A 24,251-nucleotide genomic window follows, 5' to 3' on the forward strand; every position below is an offset into this window, starting at 1 on the left:
CTATGAAATTTCTCAAACAAATAAAACTGGAATGGGACCAAGAAAAATACAATATTTTTTTTACATTATACAGAATATGAGATGCCAGTAGCCTCCTGAATGGATATGGGACCAGATTAAAGATTTAGGTTTTTTTTCAGAGTATGCAGGAAATAACCGAAATTGCATGGAGCTGACTAAATGTGGAGGGCGACATTAAAACTTTGCTGCGACTGTGTCTGTATACTGTAGCGGCAGAGTGCGCTCAGTGTGTGTGTGTGTGTGTGTGTGTGTGTGTGTGTAGGCTCCGGGCTGGAGGCTGAGCAGGAGAGAGTGGGAGGAGCGGAAAGTGCTCCAGTCCAATCAGGGCCGCCGGGTACAGCCTCTCCTATACGCTCTTCCCTCCCTCAGCCCGCAGAAAACAGTGAAACCCTCCCATAGAGGTGAGAGCGTAGATGTCATGAGAAAAGCGACCGCACGACCAGAGCGCAACGACCGACTCACCGTCCGACCTCAGCCCGACTCCCTGCGCCCCGGTCTGGGATGCTTTTAGCGCAGAGCCGCCTCCACTCAGGGCAGCCAGTGGACGTCGACGCAGATCACCAACACTGTTTTCGTTGTTGTTGTTATTTTTAACCGAGGATCTTTCCCCCTGCACCCCCTCACCCCCCATTTTTTAAGTGTTTATGTTTGTTTCTTCATGACTGCTGCTTTGGGAAGCGAGCCTCAGCACCAGCTCCAGCAACGCCAACACCATGCGAGGTAAGACCATCCCACTCTTGCAAACACCGCCGCACTTTCCCCCAAAGCTTCATCCCGCTAAACACACACACATGCACACAAACACACACACATTGCACGACAGGCTTTATCCCACCTTTGGCCTTGAAAGTTTATTCTGGGAGTTTTTCAGCTGCGAAGCCACTTTTTTCGCAGCCGAAGCGGAGGGTGTGTGGCTGCATATCTCAGCACCTTGCACTGTAAATGCGTATAAAAGTTTATTTGGATTTCTCTGCTTGAGTGTGTGTTTGTGTGCGTGGAAAAAATAAAGCCCAGCAGTTTTCGCAAAAATTATGCGCAAAGCCATTTGAGTCTGTGATTACAAATTAAAAGTGGCCCATGATGTTTGATTAAAGCTTTTAATCATTTGAGCTCCACTCCACACACACACTGAGGATAGACTGCCACCAGCTCAGCTCAGATGATGTGCAGGGGCGGAACAAACTTTATTTCGTTATGTACTGGGAATAAACTTTATTGAATACTTTTCACGCGCTCATTAACCCATTTCCGTAACCCTCTACAACGCGCCTGAGATGTTGAAATTCAACGTCAATGTCGTCCTACACGCACGCACACACTCACACTATCACTGTATCGCTCTCACACACACATGGGCCTACACACACACGCAGGTTAACACAGCTCTTTCCACTCTCACTAAGCTTCTCCTTGTAGTTATGTTTAAATTCCCTTTAAATCAGGAAAATTCGTTTCTCCTTAATCAGAATTTGCAGTTAAGTCCCAGACGAATGCTTTAATGTTAAACCTCATTATCGCCATCGGAGTGTGTTTGGATTTGTTTTTATTTACTCTTCTTATTGTTGGGTAATTACCGCTGACGCAAAGTTGCAACACTCGTTCAGCTGGATGATCTTGAACTCTAATTTATAAGTCAATCTGTTATTAACCGGCAGAACCTCCTCATGTTGCGGTTTGACATTTGAAACAATTAAACTAATTCACTGCAATGTTCCCGACATCACTTTGCATAGAGAAGAGGAACAAGTCCCTGTTCATTTTTTTTATTTATTTTTATATTTGTTTGATTTCTTTACTAAATGTAGAAAGTATAAATTCACATAAAAACATGACATATTTGCATAATTATTTGGGGGAAATTAAATTATATCAAACTAAAATACAGTGCTTGAAGATAAAACACATACTTTGACTGACTTTATATTCTGGACTGGGACCATGTTGTAATAATATCAGATCATACAAGACCAGTATTTAACGGATTGTTGTTAACATTGTTATTTACATGATTAATAATTATAATGATAACCAGGACAATCTATCTATCTATCTATCTATCTATCTATCTATCTATCTATCTATCTATCTATCTATCTATCTATCTATCTATCTATCTATCTATCTCCTGTTGTGCTTTTTGTTTTTGAATGTCACATAAAGCTTTCTGCTACCTCAGCTTCAGGCCATCAAACCTTGGGCAAGAAAAAACATGAGACGGCCAAACACCCCCCACCTCTCTTTCCTCTCTCACTCCCTCTCTCTCTCCTCTCTCACTCCCTCTCTCTCTCTTATCCCATGGCAAACTCCTCTGTCATGCACCTTGTATTTTATCCACATTTTAATGGGCCTCGCGACCACTCTCGTGCATTGGAGGCTTTGGGGGGTATACGGAAAGCTCCTGCTTTCACTTTATAGCCGTGGTTGGCAGAAGAGGCCCCTGAAGCGTCTCTCTCACCCCTTTTTCTCCATGTCTCTCTCTCTTTCTCCCTCTCTCCCTCTCTCTCTCTCCATCTTCCTCTCTCCCTCTGCACGCCCCAAAGGGTTTTGTCAGATAGAATTAAATCAGTGTGGGCCGTGCGGCCCCCACTCTCAACCTGTGTGTGTGTGTGTGTGTGTGTGTGTGTGTGTGTGTGTGTGGAGTCTCGGCTGCCCTTACACAGAAATGTGCTCACAACCACAAGGATATAAAAAATAGAGGCCCCTCATGAGCCGTGGTAATTATCATTTAACAATAGCCACAACTCCTGAAGCCCTGACCGAAGATGATGTCACCACATCGCCTGACCAGGAAAAATAACAGACAGAATAATATCATCAGGGCCTTTTTCTGCATCTCAGAAAATGAAGCATTGTGGGGTTTTTCTTTCCAACGTGGCTCAGTGTTGTGAGGATGTTGAAAACAGGATCATTATTTTTGTGTTTCCAATAGCAGTGTGGCGATGCTCTAAAACCCAGCAAAGAGGTTGTGCAATGAAATGACATCAGTCATTTTTTTGAGTGGTAAAAAGTTTCAGTGATAGCAAAGTTGTATTTTTAAGCAACAGTCATATTATAATAAAGAACCCTAAATGGGTAAAATAACAATTTGTCTAATCTATTTTGATTTGATTTACGTGATAATAATTTGCATTTAAATGTAAGATGAGTCATATCTTAATAAGTTTGGGTATCCAAAGCACAACACCATCAGAATCCTCCAAATAAATATTTAATTTATAATCAATATAAGCAAAGTGCCTCTACTGAGACAACCAAATGCACACTTGAAAGCATATAAACATTTACATGTAAAGTGTTTACATGTTTACAAGTAAAAAAAGACACAAACAGAAATTGTCACTAGTTTCCTATTCCTTTCCACGGTGCTCCTTGTACTAGTCCCCATCAGCCTGTGTCAGTGTGTGCTTTGTATTACTGCTCTAAGCCGACGAGCTTCTGCAGCACATAGATGCACCCGGGTCAGACAGGTCAAAGAGTTCAGCAATGGAGGGAGCAACAGGGGGAGGAGGGGGGGTTTGCAGCGCCACTTGATCTCCTCTGTTAGCGATATGTGTCAATCACAACCTCTCATGCTCCTTCACCATGGGAAAAGACAGGATGACAGAAAGCGTGAGAGAGAGAGCAAACCAAGGTGACGACAACAGTGTCAGAAGGAGAAACCAGTAAAAGTGTTGGTGATGGTGGCAACATTAGTGGCCCTTTCAGTTCAAAAATCATTTATATTACCTCGCAGGATGAGGAGTGCTGTCATACAAACTCAGAAAACACTACAAATACACACACACACACACACACACACACAAACAGCTGCAATACTACGCATGACGGCCTCATGCCAATAGAATTAGTCCCATCCTGCTTTGCTTCGGAGGCTTGTGCGAGCATTGATTTGTCCGATTCTAAAGCATCCCGGGATCAATTTTTAGTCGAAGCCAACGGAAGCAGTCGGTTTAGATAAATCTATGTCAAATAACCTGCGTGGCTGAAAGTCCCAAGCTTTTACATTAAAAACAAGCAGAGATCCCAAAAATATTCCTTACTTTTATTTATTTTCAGTTTGTTTGTCGGCTGTTGTTCCATGTTTTCTCCTATTATTTGTTTGAAATTAGTTGATTTGTTTATAATATATTGTTAACACTTTCATTTAATCCCTTTATTTTGCATTTAACTGAGTTATGGAAGAGATAAATGTCTATTAATGTATTTGCCAACAGCTATAAGTGGAGGCTCATATGAGAAGTTTTAATTGTGTATAGTACTATAATTAATAAGCACTTAAAACTGTCCTGTTTAGAACTAGGGCAGCAAGTAATGATTTTTTTCATTGTCGATTAAACTGTTGATTATTTAAGCATTAATTCAGCAGTTATTTAGTCTCTTAAGTCTCAGAAAATTAACAAAAATGCAGATCAGTGTTTCCCAAAGCCCAATATGACGGGCCTCAAATGTCTCGTTTTCATCCACAACTCAAATATAGTGAGTTTATTGTCATAGAGGAGTAAAGAAACAAGAAAATATTCACATTTAGGAAGCTGGAATCTGATAATTTAACCTTTTTCTTCTTAAAAAAATAACTCCAACTGATCGATTATGAAAAAATTTCAAGTAATGGATTCATCTTTGCAGCTAAACTTACAACTTCATTGTGTTCCATTATAACTATTTATGAAATGTTTCTATAGTGCTTTTAAGTGCTAAATAAAGGGCTTAGTGTCCGGAGAGATGATTTAAATCATCAACAGGGAGTGCATATGAAACACCTGTATGATCAAAAGTTGTATAATAACGACACAACAATGAACAACTTCACCAAATAGACACATGATTGATGAGGGAACCTATCAGGAAACCAGCAGCACCATCCTCAGTCAGAAACAGCAGGTTAGCGCACAGCTTGTGTCTCCAAATCACTGTTTCCCATTGTTGCCATGAAATCACTTATTGGGCACAACAGCGGGCACCTGGCCTGAGTGAATCTCCGGTTTGCAGTGTTGTCAGGGTCCGTGTGGTCTTTTGTCGAGCTCTGTGTTGTTGATCATGTTGTTTATTGTGCGTTTGTGCTGACTAATGGCCCAGTGTTATGTAAGAAGAGAGGAGAGATTACCCCAAGCCAGTGCAGGCCACACTGTTAATCCCTCAGCACAGCCCTACTGACTGACTGAGGTACCGCCAGAGTGCTGTTGCAACACACACACACACACACACACACACACACACACAAGCTCACACTCACTTCCCACTGTCTGTGTGCACCTGTCCTCACATACCCACAGTCTACTCCTCACCTAGCGTGTCTGCCTGACCTTTTTTCAAGCCGTCTACCAAAAACATCCCACCATGCTGCGTGTGTGTGTGGCCAGGATGGCACTTCTGTGGTCCCACTGAGCCGCTATCATAGCTCGTGTTTGTTTAGCATGTGCTCAGCGTGCGCTCCATGTTGGTTTTATCCCTCTGCGGCTGTCTGGGGGAGTCTAGGCGAACAGTTTTTCTCCTCAGTCAATTCTCTCTCTCCCCTCTTTTTTATTTAATCTTTATACACACAAAGCGTGGGCTATACGGCACGCTTCGGTTTGTGTCTCCACTTTATCTTAGCCAGGAGGGATTTCAGCCTGAACCACTCCTAAACTCTAAATCTGCCTTGAAGTCATAGAGTCCTCTGACAGCTCCTTCTGTTTTGTCAGTTTTACTCATCCATGAAGCCAGCATGTCTCAATGGAGACACAATGATATTCAATATTCACATTTCCCTTCGATTTGCATTGAAGTAAAAAAACCGGGGGAAGAGGGTGACTGCGCTTGTTAAGAGCAGAAACCGAGTAATGTATGAACAGAGAGACAGAGATATTATTGGATGGGTCGCTTTTATTTAAAAAAAATGCTCATAGCAAGAATATTTGAGCAGGAATTGGGTTTTGCTGTCTCACAATCTGCCTCGCTTTTGTGGAGAGAGAGATAAAGTGTAGTGTTTGATAGTCCAAAGTCAGAGAGCGTGTTCACCTGCACGTCTAAACTCTGGTTTCAAGAGTTATGTAGAACATCTGCTACTGGATTTATGCAGGAGTAAAAAAATAAAAAAACAAATTTTGGCTTTGTAAAAAAAATATATCAGAAGCAGAAAAATGTAATGTCTTTTGTTTCCCTTCCATTTCTTCTTTGTCAATGAAATTCTTTTCCGGACTTTTGTGCATTTACTTTGAAAAAGATTGTGAAATATTGTAGAATCTATGATGTTTAAAAAAAAGAGTATTAAAATGCAGGAGATAAAGAGAAAGGAAAGAAGGGGGAATGCGAGTGAATGAATGAGTGAGATAAGAAAAGGGAGAGCAAGTAAGAGAGAGACTCAGGAGTTATATAATAGTGCAACTGTGCATGTGTGTGTGTGTGCTTGAGCAAGAGTGTGTATGTGAAAGAGTAAGGGATAACAGGGTGGAGGGTGGATATAACAGGAGACTGTTTACGTGCGTGTACGTTTACACAGACACACACAAAGACACAGACTCTCCTGTCCTTACACTTGCACACTGTCGCTGCCCTTAGCAATGAATAACGCCTGCACCCGTAACTGTGCTATCCAAAGTCCACACTTGCAAACCACCTATTAGACTTTAGCTAACACTCAAAGCAGATTAGTCCATATACTGCAGGTTTGTGTCAGTGGAACATTCCTACCTCTACTTTATGCATAAAAATATAGATTAAATGCACTTTTATGGCAAATCTAAATATCAAAAATCTGCAAAAACAAGGCTGTAAATGTCTCCCCATAGTTAACAATGAAGAATCAAATACCGTACACCCACATTTAAAATCTAGGCGTACGGTATGTTGCTAAATGCTGATAGTCTGTGAAGGTGTTCAGTGTTGGCAGGTGCATAGCACGCACTAGCAACAATAAGCCTATAATATGACTTAGCCTAGTGCGGCATCTTTTCTTAATGACAAAGATTAGCTTCTTTTAGTGCTTGTAATCTCATTGAAGAGACTCTTATTAGGTCTATCTTTCTTTCTCTCCACATCCCTCTCTCTCTTTCTCTCTCTCTCTCCCACTGTGTCCAAATCCTGAGTTACCTCTCTTAACCAGTCTGTGTGTGTGTGTGTGTGTGTGTGTATGTATGTGTGTGAGTTCACGTGTGTGTGTGTCCTTAGCGGTGGCTGTTGATGTGAGGTCTCCTGTCATTCACAAAGAGAATGCAATTATGAAATCAAGACTGCTGCTGCTTTTTTCGCTCTCCCGGCTCAGATTTAATGTTCATAACGCATTCTGTTAAATCATCCCACTAGAGAGAGAGAGAAAGAGAGAGAGACAGGGAGAGAGAGAAAGAGAGAGAGACAGGGAGAGAGAGAAAGAGAGAGCAGGTGAAGAGCAGAGCAAGCCGGGCCAAGCCGAGCTGAGCTGTGTGATAGTCTTTGTGATCAATTTGCCTCTGTTAGAGATGCCCCTGGGGCCACTTTGGGGAGAACCTTGTTAGGCTGAGTTAAATTGTTGCCCGAGGCGAGCTATTAGCGGCCATCCCTGAGAGAGGACACACACATAGACTCACACACTCACGATCACGCACAAAGACACACTGAAATGAACACATATATTCAAACCCTTTTATTAAATGCACATAAACTCAAATATGAAGTCGGTAACATGCTCACGTACAAGCAGACAGTTTCACTCAAAGGAAAACATGAACTCACAACCACAATAATTACTTAACTCGTCATAGTGTCACTGTGTAAAAAAAACTCTATAGTACTTGACAAACAGACAATACTTTTGCTTTTTTAGAGCAATATCTAATTTGTCAAATTGCACATGCTAACGTATACTTAATATATGTTTATTGGCAGATCGCAAAACCTTAAATGTGCATAGCGCCACCTATTGTATCGGAGTGTCTACATGCTACACGAAAAAGCTCTTTGGTTGCGTATTATCGGCTGCTTATTTATTGGCTATTATTTGTCAGAATATTAAATAATGGCATAAATTTCCCATTATTATATATCAGCCCTTTATATATTGTGCATCCTTATTTGTCACTATTTAATTAGAAAGAAATAGGGAATTCAGTTACCACCAATGCTAAAATGCGCTTGCATGCTTTGGGATATAGCCAGTAGGAAGAAAAAGTGTTAAAGTATTTTCCTGGCTGTAACATGCAAAAGTAAGGGTTTTTTTCAGAGTACGGAAGTACAAAAGTATAATAAAAAATGTTCAGAAAATACTAACAGATTAATGTTAAAACAGTATTTTGGTTGATGTAGAGCAAATCTTAAAAGTTTTATATACTGTTTGGTAGTTTAAACTATAACAATACATAAGATTTTATTTGTTGATTATATGTTTTTGTTGGTAAAAATGTTTATCTAAGTTAAGCAACTAGTAATGAAGAATAACTGTAGCTTTCAGATAAATAGAATAAAGTAGCACAAAATTAAACTGATTTTGCAAAATATTTCAAAATTGCACTTTAGTACGGTACTTCATTATTTCATGTACTTCATTACTTTGTACTACTGCCTATAATTGCACTTCTTGCATGGACCCACAGGTTTTTACATGTATATTCTGTTTTTATATATTCTCATAGACAATTTTACATCCACTCACAGACTGAGTTTCCATCTCTCTCTCAGTGATTTTATTCTGTCAGCTATTCACACTAAGTGCTGCTCTCTTCATTAAAGCTTTAGAGCCCATTCAACCTCACTCATGTTGATGCTCCTGTTTTATCTGACTGACCACCGACTGTCTCTGTAGAGGATGTGACACCGAGGGCACATTTCTCTACACCTTATGTAAGAACTGAAAGCATTTATCTGTCTGTCTCTCCATAGATGTCCCTGTCTTTCTATCTCTCTCTTCTCTACACTGGGATAGCCACCTTTCCTCTCCCTTCCCCCTCAAAGACACGCACACACACACACACACACACACACACACACTGTCATCTACAATTAGGCTCAAGAGAAACACCATAGGAGGAGGAGCGTGAGGTTACAGGCGGATGAGGACATGGCCGAAGCCAACAAAACGTTATTTTCTCACCTCAGGAAGGAAACAACAGGATCTCAGTCTGAATGTGTGTCCGTGTGTGTGTGTGTGTGTGTGTGTGTGTGTGTGTGTGTGTGTGTGTGTATTCTTCTCTGCATCTGGACTAAACATAAACACCACAACCTCGCTCTGTATTTTAACAGCTCAGTGTGCACACATGCATGTCTGCTGTCGTGAGGGTGAAAGGCGTGAGAGAAGAGTAAAAATATATTATAAGAGAGAGCTCAAAGCACTGTGTGTGTGTGTGTGTGTGTGTGTATGTGAGAGTTTTTGTGCATGTGTGTGCATGTCAGCAAGTGCGCCTCAGTGTGTGTGCATTCTCATGGCTGATTTCAGGACGGTAATGACCAGATGCAGACCTCTCACACTTGGACTTGTTCCTTCCACTCTGATGCACTCTCTCAGTCCTTAAGGAAAGGTCAAAGGCCGTCAGGGTCCTACAGGTCACCCAGGGGGTTGGAGTGTGAGCGTACGCCTGTGTGTGTGTGTGTGTGTGTGTGTGTGGATGTGTGTGTGTGTGTGTACAGTGACCATGAGAGGCAGATCTGAGAAGGCAGATGGGCAGACTCTCTCTGTGTGTATATATGTGTTCAGGCAGGGGTTGGGTTTACCCTGTGGATTTTTTCCCACGCCTCCATCTCCTCTTATCCATCTGAGGACACATGCTACACTGGGTGGGAGACTGTGTGTGTGTGTGTGTGTGTAGGGGGGGAGAGGGGGCAAGCATAGAAATCATACTGTAAAGTCTGCTTTTTCAAAAGCAGTTTGCAGTAATGTATGCACTCAAGCATGTCTGAATGTGCCTCTGTCTGTCTGAACGTGTCTCTGCAAATGTGTGTGTGTGTGTGTGTGTGTGTGTGTGTGTGTGTGTGTGTGTGCCTGTGCATGTGAATCGATGCACTGGATGACAGCCAGTGGCCCCCTTCTGTTCCCTCTCTGTGGCGTCCAATCACGCCGCTGCACAATATTCTATGAGCAAACCGCAGCTGATCCCAGACCTGCTATCTGAGCAATTACCCAGAGTGCATTGGAGCCGCATGGCAAGCTGGACAAGCTCATGCCCTCTGACATACAGCAAGGGGGTAGGGCGAGGGAGACTGTTTTTCTGACTGTTTGTGCGAGTGTGTGTGTGCGTTGGCAAAGTGTAGAGAGGGGGGTGGTGGAGGTGGGGAGGAGGGGGGTAGTCGATGACGATGGACTGATGGGAAAAGCGGAGGTTGGGGGTGGTAGCATGTATGCTCATGTAGCAACAGTGTGACTGTCTATATCACAGAGTGGACAAAGACATGCTTGGCGGCGAGGGATGGTGATGGGGGAGGGGAGATGGGCCCGCTTCTTGGCATTATGATTATTACTATAACACACAGAACGGCAGACTGTACAGACAAAGACAGAACCGGTACAGGACTGTGTCATCTTTTATTAACGAGGACGGTTCATGTTAGTGTGCCAGCGTCACGTTTACCAATCAGATGTTTGAGTCAGGGATGATAATCAGTGGCACTGAGTTCACTGCGGTCACTTCGATCATTCTTATCATTGCTTACTAATTATTTTTTTCAATTACTTTATGAAATGCTGTATAAAACGTTACAAAAAAATGATCATAACTTTTTCCCAGAGTCCAAGGTGCATCTGCAGTTGACCCATTTTGTCTGTCCAACAGTCAAAATCTCACATAAAATGAATTTCCAGTGACGTAAACAAGAGGAAAGCAGAGAAAACTGGAACCAGAGAACAATTGTTACTTTTGCCAACTAATTTTCAGCTGACCTACTAATTAATTGACTAATTGTTGCAGTTCTACTGGCAAGCTGTTTCTCAATACACTGAATAAAAACAGTTGATCAGGCAACAATGCTCTCAGCCAAACCACATCTTTTACATGAGCATTCAACAATGTAAAAATTAAGAGAAAATGTTCATTAAATCCCACCCTGTTGAGCAGGAAATTTAGCTAAATCTGATGTCGCTGCATGTTGAACCTCAATTTGCTATCATAACATCAGATTTTCACTACATAATTATCATGGCCAAAAGAGTTCACATAAAAATTTGTCTTCAACTTGGTTGTGAGTTGAGCATCTTTTATGGTAAATGAATTACATTCAAAATATTTGAGTATGGAGATGAAGGGAGAGTCTGTAACCATTACTGAATAGAAGTGTACAAAAATAAAAACGATATTTAATGGATTCTAAAAGGCAACCAGAGGAACTGATTATATCCACAAGGCCAAATATCAACGTGTGTGAATAGAGAGCGTTGGGGGAGGGACACGGAAAGAAGAGGAAATTATTTCAGAAGCGATAGAATATTTGCACAATATTATCATATATGTTTTATTAACGTAACATATCGCAACAACCCCAGTTTGGAATCAACCAAAATTCCTCTGTGCTTGAGTATTGGGAATCGGCAAGAATTAGAAGATCTGTCAGATTTGTATTCAGATATTTATGATTTTAAATTTATATTTTTGCCTATTTTAGACTGAATTTTATTCAAGAAAGTTACGGCCGCTTATAAAATACGAGAAGTTTGGATTTTTTTAGTCAAATGGAAAAAAGGGTTCTGCAGGGGAAAATATTTATATTCGTCATGTTTAAGTAGCAAAAAAAATGTTATTGTTTTATATATTTGCACTTGTATTGAAAAACAGCTTTGATACATAGTGGTCAGTTTTAGGGGCCACCAGGGCTCCCAAACGATCATTTTTATGGTTACTACTGTACACTAGTGCCACACAGAGAAGAGGACATACAGTATCGAAGACAGATGAAAGTAAGCAAAATGCATTTTACTCTTATTTTTTTTTTCTTAAGGAGAGCAGATAGTCCAGCACTCTTCAATATATTTTTTGATGTTTAAGACAGTAAAAACAGACAGAAAAGAGAGAAAAGTATGACAGCACATAGCACAAGTCCGTTTGAAACCATATGCAGTGGCAGTGTTTCATTGATTTTAATGGGACAGTATGATGTGAAAACATGACAGGAGACACAGGGGAGATAACCCAAGCAGCACTGCCATACGCTATTCCCAGCTGTGTGTGTTAATCCACTCAGCGATCACGCCACCAAAAGTTTTCTGAGTGTTTTTCATCATCGGCAGGGAGGAAAAAAAACGCTTGTTCCTCTCTAAGCTCTACGAGACAAGGAAGACAGAGTTACGCTGAGAGATGGAAATAGATCATGAAATACAGAAACTGAAATGATTTCCCAGTCACTTACAGCGAGGAGGAACTCTGAGAGACAAATGAAAAAGTGGAATGGATAGCGAACAGTGATAGCATAATTCACAGTATATAGACATCTAAGACCAGCGCCGGAGTTGCTGAGATTTAACAAGGAGTGGTGGGGGGTAAAGTGCTGATCTCCTTCATTTTTCCCAGAAGATATCTAGTTAACTGGCAAGACTCTATGCATATTTTTAATGAAGTGGAGATACCACCCACATTCATCCCCAACAAGGCAACCCCTGGGACTACAGTAGGAGTTGTGTTTGCATTTCTTAAGTGCCTTACATGGGCAAAAGTTACGGTAGAAAGTGGTTTCAACTGTTCCATAAGCTGCAATACTACAGCACCAACCTCGAGTGTTGAACGCTGTGTTAGGTTGTGTGTGTTGCTCTGGGTATGTTTCTGTTGTAGACCCCCCCCGCAGGCTGAATGAATGAAACATGCATGTCCAGTCTGCCGGTCTTGAAACACACACGCATGATCACACACAGAAGCTAAACATGTATAGCAGCACCTAGTGGCCTCAATTTGTTGTTGCATTGTCAGTGTTTGCCCTTTTAAAATGATAATGTGTGTGTAACCTTTAATGGTTCTGTGTGTGTTTGTGTGTGTGTGTGTGTGTGTGTGTGTGTGTGTGTGTGTGTGTGTGTGAGCTGCTGTGTTTTAGATGGAGTATTGTTAACATATTGGTGCTAGGCTGCTGCCTTTTTTCTGCAGCGCAATGTAGATAATTAGGACTCTATTTAGAGAGAGAGGGCCAGCCCAGGAAATACACAGGAGATCCTCACTTCATTAAAAATCAATTATCATAACACACGTGCCAGCGCAATACAGCCCTCATGGCCACAATCAGCTACACACACACGTGCAGGCTCTCATCGTAGTGAAGTGCAAGCTGCAACAACTATCTTTGTTCTTTGTGAAATTCAGCTTGAGTTAGTTCTCTGCATCTTTTTCTCTCTCAAGAGATTGTGCAGGCCTGATCCTCCTCTTAGCTGTGGAATCGCCAGCGTTGCAGTCCCGCTCTTACATAATAACCTCAGGATAAAACACACACGCTCCCGCTGGCTGAGGACGCTGTCAGTCACTCAGCTTGGATTGGGTCAACTCAGGTTGGAGAAAGGAAGGCCCCTCCCACCCCCGGTGAAAGACGTGCAGCCTGAGAGCAAAATAATCTCTGAAAAACAGAAACGAGTGGCTTTTTTCCTGCTAAGGTTTTCTGTGGAAATGGATGCCTGTCAGGAGAGGTTAGGGGGATTGTTGCATTAGACTTCTTTCTCTAAAGTTCTACTCTTATTTTGGAAATCACTTTCACTGCAGCTTCAAAGCTTCAAGTTTGCTTCTGTAATGTAAAACCATGAAAACAAAGACCCCAAAATCCATTATCATACATTCTAACTTTGAGAACAATGGGCCTCCTCGAAACAGCGAACAGATAACACGTCTTAATTCTGCTGTAATCCACCACTGCAGCTAAAGTGTAACAAGGCAGCAAGCGTGTATTGTTGACTGAATGTGGAAGTGGGAGTCCTTTTGGTAAACAATCCACAAAGCCTCCGCTGCTGAGAGAGGGCGACAGGACAAACAGTGATGATACACCGAGTTGGCTCCACACACCGATGACATCACTTCCTTTAAGAGTGTGACAGCTTAGCACATCATCGCTGTGACAGCCAGACGAGTGCAGCGAGTGGGTGGTCACCCTGGCAACAGCAATGCTGTCATGACCGTCTCCCTATATCCTACCTGACAGTCCCCGCTGGCAATGAGCACAACACACACTAAACAATGCACACACCCACACACACACATACACACACACACATTCCCAAACACTTTGTCAAACACACGTAGACATGTACGCATACTTTATCTTTCTCCGTGTCTTTTTTATAAGTGAGACGCTCACTCAAACCCTCGCCGAAACAAAACAATGCACATGCCCACACGCCCATTCTCCTTTGGGCATAATTATATGATACAAAGAGTACAAGCTCCCATGGGGTAAAAAGAAATACATTGAACATATAATGTAATCACTGGAGAGAGACAGTAAACACACTCTCCGCTAAGGTGGAAAAATGCAAAGAGCTTATTCTGAGAAATCTACAGAAATGATAAGTATGTATATCCACATCACAGCAGCAGCAGCAGCAGGTGTGGGCTGAACACATTCAGCTTGTCTAAAGCAGATTCACTTGTTCCATGAGAAACAATTTAATCAGAGTTGTCCCAAAAGTATGCGATAAACAAACGATTAAAGAGACAGTTCACCACAAAATTGTGTTATTTAAAAAAGTGTTATTTATCAATCTAATATCGAAATATCAGCTGTAGATTTTCTGCATTCTCTCGATTATAATGAAACTTAAACAGGCCGTTCTCCTGGACATTTTGGATTTTTTCCTATGACAAATAATGCACCAGAATTTGTTGCAATCCCACAAAAATTATCAGATGATGTAGCATCAATAACAGGCATGTAGATCTGTTAGAAGTTCTGCATTCTGTTCTTTTTTCTAACTTTAACCACGTTGCTTTATTCTAAATAAGTGTCCCCATTTCACAGCATTAAAACAATGTTTAAAACTGCAATTTTGTAGGATATCGAGCAAACATGTTCGACACAAAAATCTCTCTTATCAGAAATCATGACCCGGTTTCTCAGGATAATCCAAAGACTTTAAAGGACTATTTTCTTTCTAGTTTAGTACCATCATTACTTACATTGTATTTAAGAGAATCTCTACGACTGATAACTCCAACTCACATCCAAACTTTCTATATTGATTAATGGCAATACAGGTAGGAGAAAAAAATATGTATTTTTTATATGGGGTTGAACTGCTCCTTTAAGATAACAGTGAAGGTGATAAGAAGCACAGCTGATGCACTGTTGTCCTGTCTTCTGTTTATTGCTCATATGTGGTTTGTTGATAACAGCCCTGTCCTGGGTGCAACTGACCTGTTTTACAGACTATAAATAGCATGTTTCAGGCCACGTTCATTGACAGCTCTGTGCATGTGTAGTCTGTGTGTCGTCCCAGTCCGTTGCTCTGCTCTGCTCTGACCCAGTTTGGAGCCAGTTGGCCGAGAATTGGTGGAAATGGGTCACGTCTTGAGCCGCACCAGAACTCACAGCATGAGCTACGGTACCTTAAAGACACAGTCAAACAGCTTGTTGTTCCGTCCATAGGTTATTCACTCGCAGATGGACTGCGAAGGGACAATGATCTATTGTCTGGGTACTTTATGTAAATTTACAACTTCACATGTGAGAAATAAAGGGGTTAAAGGCCCATTCACATCTCAAATCACAACTATAAAGATAACTATTACAAAGCATAATGCAAAAGGACAGTGCATAGTCCAAGATAATGGCAGACTGAAGGACAGTTTGTTGGTATTTTTATGCTTCCTGATGGCCACTAGGGGGCACATACGCACATGGATGAATGAATTAGAGAACAAACAAATTAAGGAACACACAAGAAAGTTACTTTGTGGCTCTATTTTTTCTATTATTTTGTTTCTATAACTATTTCAGCAGTGTCTCCAAATTCCAAACTTTTCTTAACTTGTGTTGTCCCACAGTGTCTCTGCAAAATAAGTAGGGATCATTCTTATGAATCTGGCCATCACTGGTAGACCAGTTTGTGAGTCTCTGTGTGCATTAAGGCATTAAATTATACTTTAATTGTGAAGTGGTTAAAGCGAAGGTGTAGGTGTAAAGACAGCAGTCAGCGCCTGCTCCTGCTCAGTCGCTTAGACAGACAGAAATGTCTCCATTGATCCTCATATGGGATTATCCAATTATATATACTGCACACTCATTCCTCCATAGACTGTATGCCTGTGCAACACACACAGACCCACACACTCACACACAATTCATACTGTCAAACTAGACTATCTACACTTGCTCAGATGCGCAAAAATAACCAGATGCAACTTCTACAGATTCACTTCAGTGTACACACACATACACAAGACACAGGGATATATACATAGGGATATCATACAGGGACACAAACACACTTTTCCTCCACAAATACACCTCCCTGAAGCTCCAACTACAGCTACACACTGCAAGTTTAGTTTTGCTCTTGAGGGGAACCAATTAGGAATCAAATATTCACGCAAACACGGAATATAAAACTGCAGAACTTGTATTTTCAGTCCTGCTAGGTGACTTCGTAAAAGTTGCAGAATTTCCTACAGGTAGGAATGTGCAAGGAGATTACATGTGAATGGCTATTTCAGCTGTGGCTAAGCCCATGCTCATCAGAGGAGGGAACCAGCTCGTCGGGAAATAATTTAGGATTAGATAGGCTGTCTAATCTCTTTATAGAGGGTGTGCCATCTCAGCAGACATACCTGCCTACCTCTACATCAATCTCATATCTCTTAAGGAACAGCGTCTGTCTTACATAGGCTATATTATGGAAAATAAATCCAAAGACACCTGTAGCCGGTGCCTCTGCGTGTTGCATTGAAATATCTTCTTTGTTTATATTCTGTGCCTTTGGTTGTGACTTTACATGGAGCTGCCAATACACAGTGAGTAAATTTTTTATGAAAAGGAAAGTAGTTAAGATAGCAGATTTAGAAAGAGCTGAACACTTTACTAGTAAGGTTGCAGGACTCAACGTGTGTCTGTGTCTGTGTGTGAGAGAGAAAGAGATGAAGAGCAACAAGTGTGGTCTGTCAGTGATGTAACCCTTTTTCTCATTATGAGCAACGTTTCTAACCTGCAGGGGTCTCTACTTCAAGCATGCAGGGGTCTTCTCGTGTCTTCCAATTAATGCTATCCTGTCATTTATGCGTGTGTGAAAGTGTGTTTGAGCGCGTCTGGAGTCCTCTATGTCCCTGCCGTTAGAAAAAACTCAGACAAGGACATAAAGGGTGTCCAGAATGTCACTGCGCCCTTGTGAAGTTGAAGTCACACACACACACGCATGCACGCACGCAGGCATGCACACACATGCACACACATACACATACACACACACACACACACACACACACACACACAGTAACCTCAGTCAGGTCCTACAGCCAAACAGGTTGTGTTCTGTTTTTAACCTTAAATAAGACCCCCAGAGGAGCTAAAAAAAAACCTGTGAGCTGAATCTGGGAAATAAAAGCCTATGGCCTGTCCAAAGTGTGTTTTTTTAACACAAGTCTTTTCTGTCCTCTCTCTTTGCTCGCAGCCCAAATCGAAGTCATACCTTGCAAAATCTGCGGAGACAAATCATCAGGTATCCACTATGGAGTCATAACGTGTGAGGGATGTAAGGTGAGACTTGATACACCTCTTTCATAACTTGTGCACCCAATCGGGCACATTCTATGCTCATGCAGGTACAAGTGCGTCTTTACTCATGCGCTTTTCTTGACATGTGACCAGGGTTTCTTCAGACGGAGTCAGCAGAATAATGCATCCTACTCCTGCCCCCGCCAGAGGAACTGCCTCATCGACAGAACAAACCGCAACCGATGCCAACACTGCCGCCTGCAGAAATGTCTCGCCCTAGGAATGTCCAGAGATGGTGAGGCCCAGATTATCACCACCTATATCTACGTATATGCAGATCATATGGGTGGTGCACAAGTGTTTGCACGATTAACATTCAGTACTTTATACTTAAGCTTTCCCAACTCTTCTGCAAAACTAGCTTTTACATCATGCGTTTCTTATTGATTTATCTACCTGAAGATGTAAGGTTGTGGCAGTTTTTTTTGTAATTTTGTCTCTCTTCCTTGTTTGTCTTCTCCATACAGCGGTAAAGTTTGGCCGCATGTCCAAGAAGCAACGTGACAGTCTGTATGCAGAGGTCCAGAAGCACCAGGCGAGACTGCAGGAGCAGCGGCAGCAGCAGACAGGCGAAGCAGAAGCTCTGGCACGTGTTTACTCGTCCAGCCTAACCAATGGACTGTCCACCCTTAACCATGAGATTGGGGGCACCTATGCTAATGGTCACGTCATTGAACTGCCCAAGGGTGGCCACGGTAACGGAGGCGGAGTCCCAGGGGGGTACTATGGGATGGATTCCACCCAGCCGTCTCCAGATCAGTCAGGTTTGGACATGTCGGGAATGAAACACATTAAGCAGGAGCCGGTGTATGACCTGACGCCAGTGCCCAACCTGTTCAGCTACGGAGGCTACCAGGAAAGTCAGCTGGGACCCAATAACGTCAGCATGGGAGAGCTGGGTAAAGGCTAAAGCTGGATTTTTTACTCTGTTTGAATATGAATGGGTCATCATTTCAAATCTGCATGAATTATCCACATGGAAAAAAACTGCAAAGTATTCCTGGTTTAAAGTCTGAGTCAGAGTGCTAATCTGAGAGCAGAACAGGCGATCAGACAGGCTTACACAGCTAGCTGACAAGGTGTCATATTAGTGTATGTAGCACAAGTTATGATTAAGTTAAAATTAAGGATTTAACACAAATCCAAGGGAATGTTAAATTAAGCAGTTAATGGATAGCACGTGACTGAGATAGATACACGTGCCTTATACCATTTTATCTAATGCATAAATGAATGAACTGACCGTACTGTATGGAAAGGAATAAATGAATAACCAAACAATCCTCTCTTACAGACCGTATAGCTCAGAATATCATCAAGTCCCACCTGGAGACATGTCAGTACACAACAGAGGAGCTACAGCAGCTAGCCTGGCAGACACACTCCTATGAAGAGGTCAAGATGTACCAGAGCAAGGTGAGTTCATCTTCTCCATATGTAAAATAATATTTGATTTTTCCAATGCCCAAGGTAGCTCGGTTATTTTTCTATTATTTGACAGTTTTTGGCTACTCCAAGGTTTTAATCAGGACTTACATATAGCTCTCAAAAATAACAAATGATGAAACGGACAAAAGATTTATAATTAGAGGAGAGCCAAAAATAAATTTCTCTTTGTCCTTTCCCTCTTCATTTCAAAGAATACTTCACCCTTAAAAGGACATCCAAAAAATCCATCCAAAAATATGACTTGGATTAAACTGCAGCAGTTGTGTGAGAGTTTTGTGTGGATGTTTTCATATTGCGGCCTCCATTTAAGACAATCCATTAAAAAATGAGTGTGTGAGTGTGGAGGCACAACACAAAACAGAAGTTTTCTTCAAGAATTCAAAACTTCATTAAAAACTGAGGAAGTAATTGAAAAAAAAAAAAGTAATTTTAGGGTGAAATATTTCTTTAATATGAGATATAAAATCAGTACGTGATTTACTGGCGTAAATATTACAACATACGTAGAGTACATATAACTCTAAACTGTGTGTGTTTGGTTCTAGCCCCGGGACGTGCTGTGGCAGCAGTGTGCCATCCAGATCACCCATGCAATCCAGTACGTGGTGGAGTTCGCCAAGCGCATCTCAGGGTTCATGGAACTGTGCCAGAATGACCAGATCCTGCTGCTCAAGTCAGGTGAGTTGATTGGATCGACAATGATGGTTCAGGGATATCTTTTTTTTATCATGTTAAAATGTCAGACAGTGTGGTTTAATGTGCCTTTTTGTTGGTATATCAACTTCAAAATCATCACAATCTCTCTCTATGGTTCTTCCAGGTTGTTTGGAGGTAGTCTTGGTGCGGATGTGCAGGGCGTTCAACCCTCTCAACAACACTGTGCTGTTTGAAGGGAAGTACGGAGGCATGCAAATGTTCAAAGCTCTAGGTAAGGCATTGCTACCTATGCATTTAATATAGAACTAAGAGTTGAAAATGCAAAAAATACTTTACTATTGGTATTGTTGCTCTTTAGCGCATACATGACCGGAAAAAGTGTAATGAAAATCTCTCTTTTTGTCCGCCCTTCTCTGTCCTCCTCTCCGTGTTTCCCTTCAAGGTTGTGATGACTTAGTGAGTGCAGTGTTCGACTTTGCCAAGAGTTTGTGTTCACTGCAGCTGACAGAGGAGGAGATCGCTCTGTTCTCGGCAGCTGTACTAATTTCCACAGGTCAGTGCACATTCCCCAATATTATTATAATAGAGGACGCAACCTGCACGAACCTCAGTGCATGCACTGAAGCAAGACAATTAGCAGTATGCAAAACAAAAGTCTGTTTACATTTGTCAGCATCAAGAAGCCTAATCACAGTCAAAGTAATTAAGATAATAGTAGTTCTACCATTTTGTGCAGCAGCCTCAGAGCTGTATAAACTTCATAAACAGCTCTCCAATCAACACGTATTGACTCAGAGCTATTAGCATAAATAAAAAAAAAACACACTTCCTTTTTCTCCACTCAGATCGGCCGTGGCTGATGGAGCCTCGGAAAGTCCAAAAGCTCCAGGAGAAGATCTACTTTGCCCTGCAACATATTATGCAGAAGAACCACATGGATGAAGATGCACTGGCTAAGGTAGGCCATGCCTTTGTAGTGTGATAAATCATATCAAGGTAACCATGGAGGAACTGTCCTTTAGCTAAAGGAACAAACAAGTCAAACACAGACCACAAGGAGAAGAGGAGCTTTGAAAAAATAAAAACTCACTTCTAACGTAATTTGTTCTTACTCCCATACTTGACACATAAACAAATTTGTTCTGTAGCCCTTGGTGTCACATTTTAAGGTGTCATTTATGAATGGGCTGCTGGAGGAATTGAGGTAACACAGTATAAAAAGCAAGAGTCCATGACGGAGGAGGTCAGGGTGGATCCAATAGACAGGACTTTTCACCCTGAAACCACAATCTTTTCCAAACCTTAACCAAGTAGTTTTGTGTGAATTCACAACATAAACCACCTCAATCAGTCGGACCACCCTGCATGTCCAAAACCAATGCTAAAATGGTTCACTATGCATTAAAAACTGATGCCATTTGCCCCTGACCAAACATCCATATGTGACTAGCTGGGAGTGAAAAATGAGTTTGTCCCTGTTTGTAGGTTGGGAGTCAAAATTTCTGAAAACACAATTAAAATGAAAGTAAATTTCTTTGTCCTTGACCATCTCTCCCTCTTGTTTGGCAGCTGATCAGCCGAATCCCAACGTTGTCAGCCCTGTGCACGCTCCACACCGAGGAGCTCCAGGCCTTCCAGCAGCTCCACCCAGAGACGGTCAACATCCTCTTCCCTCCGCTCTACAAAGAACTCTTCAACCCCGACCCCAACTCTGCCATGGTCATGCCCAAGTGACTGCCTGTGGTCCCAATGCAACAAACGGCATCAGCAGAGGACCAAGAAAATAAGAAGACAGCCACGTCTGACGAGACGACAGCAGCCGCGTCGATTATGTCACCATCGTGGCAACAACATGCTCCTGAGCTCCCCGAGCCTCATTTCAGGCTGGGGGGTGAGGAGTCATCTGCCAGAAACTTACAGTTACCGCCAACAATACTAGGAATGTCCAGCACTTATCCCATCCTGTTCACCGATACAGTCTGAAGAATGTATATATAAATGAAACGCGCCCCAAGCCACAACTAAAGCGGGGCTTCCTCCCGTCTCCTGAACTGAACTGACTGACCAGAAATGTACAGACTTTAAAAACATCTAGGAACAATTTTAAGCTGTCAATCTTTAAAAAAAAGTGGGTAAGTTAATTTGTTTTAACTTTGAAAAAAATCTTTTTGGTTTGTTTGATTTTTTTTTTTTTTTTTTTTTCATGTGAAGAAAATTGTGAATTTGAAGAAGCTGGACGGGGGAGGGAACTGTGGATTTAGAGAAGCTATTGTAGATATTCTTCTAGTGCAGAGCGGATTCCAGTATTACTTCTTGTTCTGTTAAAATAAGTTAGTCCTAATTTAAATATACAGCAGTCCATTGAGGCTGACTATACCTTGTCTGTGTTTTTATTTTATTTGATAGTTTCTTGTGTACAGAATTTGTAAAGTTGAGACTTGTAAAAGAATATTGGGTAAAACCGGGAGTCGATTCGGGTTTTGTTGATATATAGAAGCCTTGTCTGGATTTTGTTCATATGTAAAGAAGGAACTGCATCCTTCTGATGAGAACTTATAGAAATGTAAAGAGAGCATATGAAGGATTTAAAAAGAAAATAATGGCTACTACTTTTCAAGGTGAAGATATATACATAAATATTCTATTTTGCAAGAAAAAGAATCTGGCAGATTTGCCATACTATCAATCATTTTCTTCTCGCTGCAATAATTACGTCCAAAAAAGCTGGACTGCTTTCGAACAATCAAACAGAAACAACCAATCAGAAACTAGGACCTCACTATGAAACCCCGCTTTTCCCAAATTCCTGTCACCCTGCCCCTTATTTCTTATGTATTAGGGCCTTGACATGAGATTTCAACAGACAGTTAATTCACAGCGGATTTTAAAAATTCCACAAACAAAATCAAGACAAACTTTAATTAAATTTACAATTTTCCAATCTTCAAAAAACCTGTAAGCGCCCTCATCCCTGTCATCACTATTTGCACAATTCAGTTCATGGATGTCAATCAATCCAGGCTGTGAATATGAAGGACCCTTTTTCTCTAAAGAGCAATAACTTTCACACTGCCTTTCTGATCTCTCCTTTCCTCCTCTTTCTATTTTCAGCTGTTCAGAACAGGGTAGCAGTTTTTAACTAGAATGCACTATATTTGACTCTTGTCTTGATCATTAATTATGTCTAACAATCATCTTTATGGATAGTAATCATTCCACTACGCACTCGGCAGTGTTTTTAACGTGATATGATCTGGGGTTAGGAAATAACTGAAAAGATGTGAGGAAACACAGATTAGCCTCTGGTGATCTTGAACACTTTTAAAGCTGCAATATTACACTGACGATTCACACAGACAGCTGTGATAGACAATCACTTTTTGCTTAGTCATTCCATAATTATTAGCACTTACAGATTGTCATATTTTTGTTGCTTTTTCTACATTAATGTTATGTTGATTAGCATTTGGCCACTGTGTAAAATCGCACTGCTCTTACTGTGGATTTACACGATCTGAGCATGTTGTTAGCACTTCTGCATTCAGCCACTTGATGGTCTGTGTGCATTACTGTACATTTGAAAAAAAAAAAAGCTATGGAAAGCAATGACAAATCTTCAAAGTACAAACTAAAGAGCTTCTTTAATGGTGCAGTTTGTAAGATTTGGCCAGGTTTTTTCATTTAAAACCTTCAAAAAATGAACAAAATAATATCAAAAGTTTGAGATTGGCGTTATATCAAAGATGTCTATGCATTGTGAGATATTCACTGAAATTAGCATGCTAAGCAGCTAACCCCGTCCCGTTCCTGTCTGGTAAAAAAAAGCACTTGTGCGTCGAGAGGCGGTTGTGAGTCCAGTCTGCCCTCAGAGAGGATGAAGACGTAGACGCAGCTATACTTTTTCACTATACATTTTTGAGGACATTGCAAAGTCTTGATGAGTGTCATCTCTGCATTTAGTAAGTAAACCATGCAGTACTTGCACAATGTGAAATACTGCCCCCTATTTTTTTTTTTCAAAATGCACGTTTAAAATAAGCTATTTACCAAAATAAGTGCACCACTTCACGATGATAGCATAACATTAATCAGCTCATGGTACTTTTACAGTTTGTTTCCTTGTTTAACAAAATGGCAATTTTGCTGGAATTTCTAATTTATCTAAGACAGCACTTATACTTTTACCTCAACTTAAATCACTAGTTATTTTTTGCATTTTGCAAGATCTGTGTTAGGCTGTCTGTTGTTTGCAAGTGATCATTGCACAGTGGCCAAATCTTCTACATGCTATAAGCTTGGATACAGTCAGGCTAGCTATGCATTCATTAACACTTGAACCGTTACCATTTCATACGTTTTCTCCATATACAGTAGTAAAGAAAACGCTGTCGACAGCACATGGAGCGAGCATCAATGTCAGACATTAGTTATCTGCTCACATCCATCTGTTCCACTGACAGGATCCTTCCTTCAACCCCTGACCCGACCCGACCCGACCCCAGATCAGAGGCCAGTGACTC

General features: G+C 41.3%; 1 protein-coding gene across 1 annotated transcript; it reads left to right on the top strand.

The window, feature by feature from the left end:
- Positions 1 to 448: 448 nt before the first annotated feature.
- Positions 449 to 23,302, top strand: rorb (RAR-related orphan receptor B). The gene is made up of 10 exons (XM_059336645.1): positions 449 to 741; positions 17,522 to 17,607; positions 17,719 to 17,860; positions 18,093 to 18,524; positions 18,920 to 19,041; positions 19,620 to 19,752; positions 19,895 to 20,002; positions 20,174 to 20,284; positions 20,577 to 20,689; positions 21,301 to 23,302. Exons 1-10 carry the CDS (start codon positions 735 to 737, stop codon positions 21,463 to 21,465), a joined length of 1,419 nt encoding a protein of 472 aa, XP_059192628.1. The 5' UTR covers positions 449 to 734; the 3' UTR covers positions 21,466 to 23,302.
- Positions 23,303 to 24,251: the final 949 nt, after the last annotated feature.

Source organism: Centropristis striata, chromosome 7, assembly GCF_030273125.1.
Source record: "Centropristis striata isolate RG_2023a ecotype Rhode Island chromosome 7, C.striata_1.0, whole genome shotgun sequence".
Lineage (NCBI taxonomy): Eukaryota > Metazoa > Chordata > Actinopteri > Perciformes > Serranidae > Centropristis > Centropristis striata.